The sequence below is a fragment of the Coffea arabica genome, chromosome 6e (genome assembly GCF_036785885.1).
Source record: "Coffea arabica cultivar ET-39 chromosome 6e, Coffea Arabica ET-39 HiFi, whole genome shotgun sequence".
Classification (NCBI taxonomy): Eukaryota; Viridiplantae; Streptophyta; class Magnoliopsida; order Gentianales; family Rubiaceae; genus Coffea; species Coffea arabica.
In genome coordinates, this window is record NC_092321.1 from 10060681 (window position 1) to 10065544 (window position 4864).

Below are 4864 nucleotides of genomic sequence, written 5' to 3' on the forward strand. Positions count from 1 at the left end.
AATGAAAATGAAAATATTTATTCTCTCATTACTGTATACTCTGTTCTTGTTTATTATTGTAATTAAGATCTCATTTGAATTGATATTTTTTAGAGTTTTTATTAAAAGAATATAGATTGTAACGATTGATATACGTGAAATTAAAAGGTATTTAAAAAAATATGTTTATAAAAAATATAAAATTTTGTTAGTAGAAAATTGCAATACAAAAATTTTTCTGTAGAAAACTGCAAACCAGACGCAACATGCCTAACCAAAATTTCTTGGTCTCCTTTGGGGGGTAGTAACCAAAAAATTTCTTTCTTCCTACCTCTTCTCCGGAATGTGGTGGAGAAATCGAGAACTCCCTGACAAGGAAAAATGGGACGAAAGGTAAAATGCGATGGAAGAATTATGAAAGACTTGAAAAATAGATAAATGAAGAAAAGCAAGTGGCAGGGTTGATGGCTGACGGCAACCTGCCCCGAGGACAGAGATTGTAAATTCACAGAAAAGGAAGGACACGCAATGGACACCGCTTCAGTGGACGCAAAGAACACGTGTTTGAAATGGTTGGAGATAAAAGAAAATACAAAAGGACCCCACCTAGCAGACCAAAAACCTTTAAGAAAACTGCAAAAAATCAACCCTTGAAAGGTGCAAGGTGCGACCTCCCAGATCCCTAAAACCCCATATAATCCTCGTGTGTAAATTCAGTTCCTTGTACCTTTAACCCTTGACTCCTCGGCCAACCCAAATAAAAACCTCATACGTTCCCCCTGTTTCCCATATTCATTCACAAGTCCCTTACATAAAAAGGCAAACTCCGGTGATTGATTTCTCTCATGCCCAACCGCTCTCCATCTCTCTCTGTGTAGGCTAAGCAAGAGACAAGATATATTCCTTGTTCTAGGCGTATTCCTGCTTTCCTGTTCATCTTCTCCGGTACTATGGGTTCGTCGGAAGTTATGGATTCCGGGAGGTTCCCAGCTGCCCAGAAGTCAAACTTTGCTCATACTTGTAGTCTTCTCAGTCAATACTTGAAGGAGAAGGGTAGCTTTGGAGATCTCAGCCTTGGTCTCACCCGAAACTTTGAGCCTAATGGTATTTTCCCAGATCCAAAATTCTTATGTTAATTTTTCTTTTTTTGGGAACTTTTGGGATGTATTCAATCATTCCTTAATGAAACTGAGATGCATTAAAGCCGTCTTCTCTGATACTGTTTTTAATCCCCGATTCATTCTCCTTTCTTTTTTGGAGAAATACTAGTAGTACATAACTGATTACTCTCTCTCTCTTTTTAACCCACAGGGCCTCCGACTAAGACCATGAATTTGCTCCCCATGATCGAGAAAACGGGTAAGAATTCCGATGCGCCGGCGGCGGCTAGGACTCCCAGCATGCCGGTAAATCTTTTTGGCACCGCATTCCCTAAAGGAGAAGCCCAAAAGAAAACCGATGACAGGTTGGTACTCGGCGGCAGTAGTAATTCTACATACTAAAAATTTTGACCATTTTACCCATGCCTTTGTAGAATAGTAAAGTCATACGATGTGGTTCTTCAGGGTTATTATCGTCCCGAACAAACTTATTGCAGACGTTTTAACTTTTTGTTGTTCGATTTTCTGATCTGACAGTGTGGTAAAGGCGGAACCAGAAACTGCCCAAATGACGATTTTCTACAATGGACAAGTCATGGTGTTCAATGACTTCCCAGCAGACAAGGCCAAGGAAATCATGCTTTTGGCCGGCCAGGGATCTTCACCGCATGGTGTCAACACTTATGCTACTGCTAACATGGTTCCAAAACCGGCTGAATCTGCTACCACCAACTTGGTTACCTCGTCTCCAAGCATTGTCCCCAGCTTTGCTAACAACTTGGTCCAAGAATCTGCCCAGAAACCTCTTCAACCGAATTTTAATGGTAAGTTAACGTTTACTTGAATCTTTACTCCGCACCCGTCTTCTTTATTTGCCGTTTTGTTCGAATTCTAACATGGGATTTATCTCTTTTTTTTTTTCCCGGCGTTTGCAGATTTGCCAATTGCAAGGAAAGCTTCACTCACAAAGTTCTTGGAGAAACGAAAAGATAGGTAGGCGTTTGGAATTGAAGTCATGCAGTAAATGTTCTTTACCAATATCATTCTGGTCTTTATTCACTTTAGCTGGAGATGGACATAGGAAGGAGAAGATAAGTACTAGTGTAAAATTGCACTTCCTTCTTAGAGTCACATAGCAAAAAGAGTTTATTTTTGTTGGTTTGAGAGTCGTCGTCTATGATTTTGCCAATTATTTCCCGATAGGAATATAGGAAGGAAAGGTTGGAGCTTGATACAATACGTCGTTTTGTAAAGGAAAAAAAGATGTAAACATTTATGATGATTTATTAATTCAAAATTCATTTTTGATACTATTGGAGTTGTTATTCTCATCTGTTTGTTTGTCTAAATATTTGGGATGAAGTTGAGATATTGATATCCTCGTGATTTTTTGTATTTTATTGTTGACATTACAGGATCACAGCAAGAGCACCATACCCGGTGGGAGCTGCTGATCCGAAGCCGGCTGAAAGCAAGACATGGCTGGGCTTCGCTCCTCAATTCCCTGTGCAAATGGAGCGCCATGCGTAGTTTCTTGATAAAAAAAAAGTCTTGCTTTTGGGTTATGCTAATCTGTCCCCGGATTGATGATTGATTCCGCAGTGGAAGTTAAAAAAAAAGCTGTTTAATATCATCGTTATTAACTAGAGCATTTAAGTGTTTAGATCTGACCATATACACCAGTCTATTTTTGTTATTGTTGGTTCTTCCTTCGTGTAATTAGAGACTAGAGAGAATATTTTATTCCTTGTCCATCTATCTAGTTCATGTTAGCATGCTGCTACTATATGTATCAGAAGATCCTGCTGAGATTCATCGATCTGAAACCTGAATTTTCTTGCGCCAATATTCCTTTCGAAGCTGTACATAATTAAAATTTACTACTATTTCGCCAAATTCCTGTCTCACTGACTCTGAAAAGAGTCATCCGTTGTTATGTTATTGTCGGTTCGCGAGAAACATGGGCCCTGGTGTTGGTGTTCTTGAGGGGGGTGGTGAAATGTTTCAACGGAGAGACGAATCAGCTACACCTACACCTTAATGGCAGTTTGAGTACACGATTCCTTTGGCCGTTCTTCTGATGACTTCTGCGTGGGTTCGATTAGTGCGTGTGTGTGTGTTTATTTCGTTTCCGAAAGAAAAAAAGAGTACACGATTCTTCCAAATTGGATGCAAAAGAGAGCCTGCGACTGAAAGTTACACGAATGGCTGGCAGGTTATTTGATTCTTCTTTTACCAAATTGGATGCTAAGAGAGAAGGGAAGGAGGAGTCAATGAGGCTGTGGAAATCGGGTTCGGTGGACCATTTGTCATCATTGACATGTTGCTTTAAGGGTTTGCATGACTGACTGTCCATTTTTGGCCACAAGCATCCATCGTATCGTTCGTCGGCGCACCGCGTTTGAAATTATTGCACGTACCGTTTCGTCGGAGTACAATCCATTTAATTTAAGCAAGTCTAATTTTTTTAAATAATAAAAAAAAGTTGCACCGTCTGATTCCATTTGATTTGTAGTCACTCTTTTTACTTTTAGAATTTTAGTTGTTGTGTTTGGTCTTCGCGTTGCAATTGGGTTCGGGTTCAAAGCTTTGGAGACGTAAGCGAAACGCTTACTGTATCTTGTACCAACACATATATATTTTAATAAAACTCGGAGAACAATTTTCATTTCAATTACTTACTAGTAACCAAAGCCAAATTAAAAAAAAAAAAAAAAGGTAAAGCGAACATAAAATAAAAATGAAACCCAAGTAAAATATCTGGCTTTTGGGCATTGCAGTGGTCCATTACTACTGTTTCAACCTCCCACGGGATGGCGATTGAGAGCGCACGCGGTTTTGAAAAATAGTAACACGCGGAAATGGCTTGCATACTTTTGGCAAAAGCAAATGCTCCTACAAATTGGAGGAAAACGGAGGAAGGCTCACGAGACCCATGATCCATTGCCCAGCCACCACTAAACAAATTTTTGTCAAAGGCACATGCTCTAAATAAGTCCCGTTTCAGTACGAATGGACGACCATTCGTTAAGTACTACAGTAGTAAAAACCAACCACTACTATTATCGCCGTGCCCCGAGGAAAGTGGTTGGGAAATGGAATTGGTCAAAAGCAGCGACAGATGGAGCGCATTCTCACCAAAACCGATAGGCTATAATAGTAGCAGTAGTATTTCAAAATTAAAAACTGGTCACGTTGTTCATGCGGTCTTTGCTCTTCTCTGCATTTTAGTAACTTGACCTCTATAATTATCACAGAAAGAGGGCCACCATTCATGATTTTTAGGTCACATTCACAAACCATCCATATAGACTCTGTACATTTATGTCCAATTTGGCCAGGATGATGGGAATGGGACGCGAGAACTAACTATATTTACAGTAGTTGATCACTACATGTCTTTGTGGGGTAGGAGGTCAATGATTCAAATCTTGACTCCCATCAAAAAAATTGCCACTTAATATGATTTCTCTTAAATTCATATGGGTGTCTCTTGCATCCGTATGGTTCAATGGTAGTTCAATCTCCGTTGATTACTTGTGATCCTGTTGGATCACCCTCTCAGTATAGATTAAAGTAAGAGGAAGAGTAAATGTAAATGGTTATAATAGGTAAAACAAAACAAAAAAGACTGGGATGAGAGGGTGGGAATGCCAAGTATGGCATGATGGTGGCTAAACGCACATTTGTTCATGCCACCACATTCACGTCCACATGCTGTGGTTTGATGGATTGGTTGTGGGTGGAGGCTTTGAGACGTCACCTTTGTTCCAGAATACAATTTT

At 39.7% G+C, this 4864-nt stretch overlaps 1 protein-coding gene across 1 annotated transcript; it reads left to right on the forward strand.

Annotated features, from left to right (window-relative positions):
- The first annotated feature begins 621 nt into the window (after nucleotides 1–621).
- On the forward strand, nucleotides 622–2925 carry LOC113694054 (protein TIFY 10a). Its single transcript, XM_027212910.2, has 5 exons — nucleotides 622–1083; nucleotides 1291–1444; nucleotides 1617–1903; nucleotides 2015–2072; nucleotides 2495–2925. The coding sequence occupies exons 1-5, from the start codon at nucleotides 930–932 to the stop codon at nucleotides 2607–2609; spliced, it is 768 nt and encodes a 255-aa protein (XP_027068711.2). The 5' UTR covers nucleotides 622–929; the 3' UTR covers nucleotides 2610–2925.
- Nucleotides 2926–4864: the final 1939 nt, after the last annotated feature.

What these genes read in the sequence shown, in the direction of transcription:
- LOC113694054 (XM_027212910.2), top strand. Translation starts at nt 930, where the DNA reads ATGGGTTCGTCGGAAGTTATGGATTCCGGGAGGTTCCCAGCTGCCCAG. An exon ending in CCGAAACTTTGAGCCTAATG is followed by an intron (nt 1,084 to 1,290) that starts GTATTTTCCCAG and finishes TTTAACCCACAG; the next exon opens with GGCCTCCGACTAAGACCATG. An exon ending in TCTTCAACCGAATTTTAATG is followed by an intron (nt 1,904 to 2,014) that starts GTAAGTTAACGT and finishes CGGCGTTTGCAG; the next exon opens with ATTTGCCAATTGCAAGGAAA.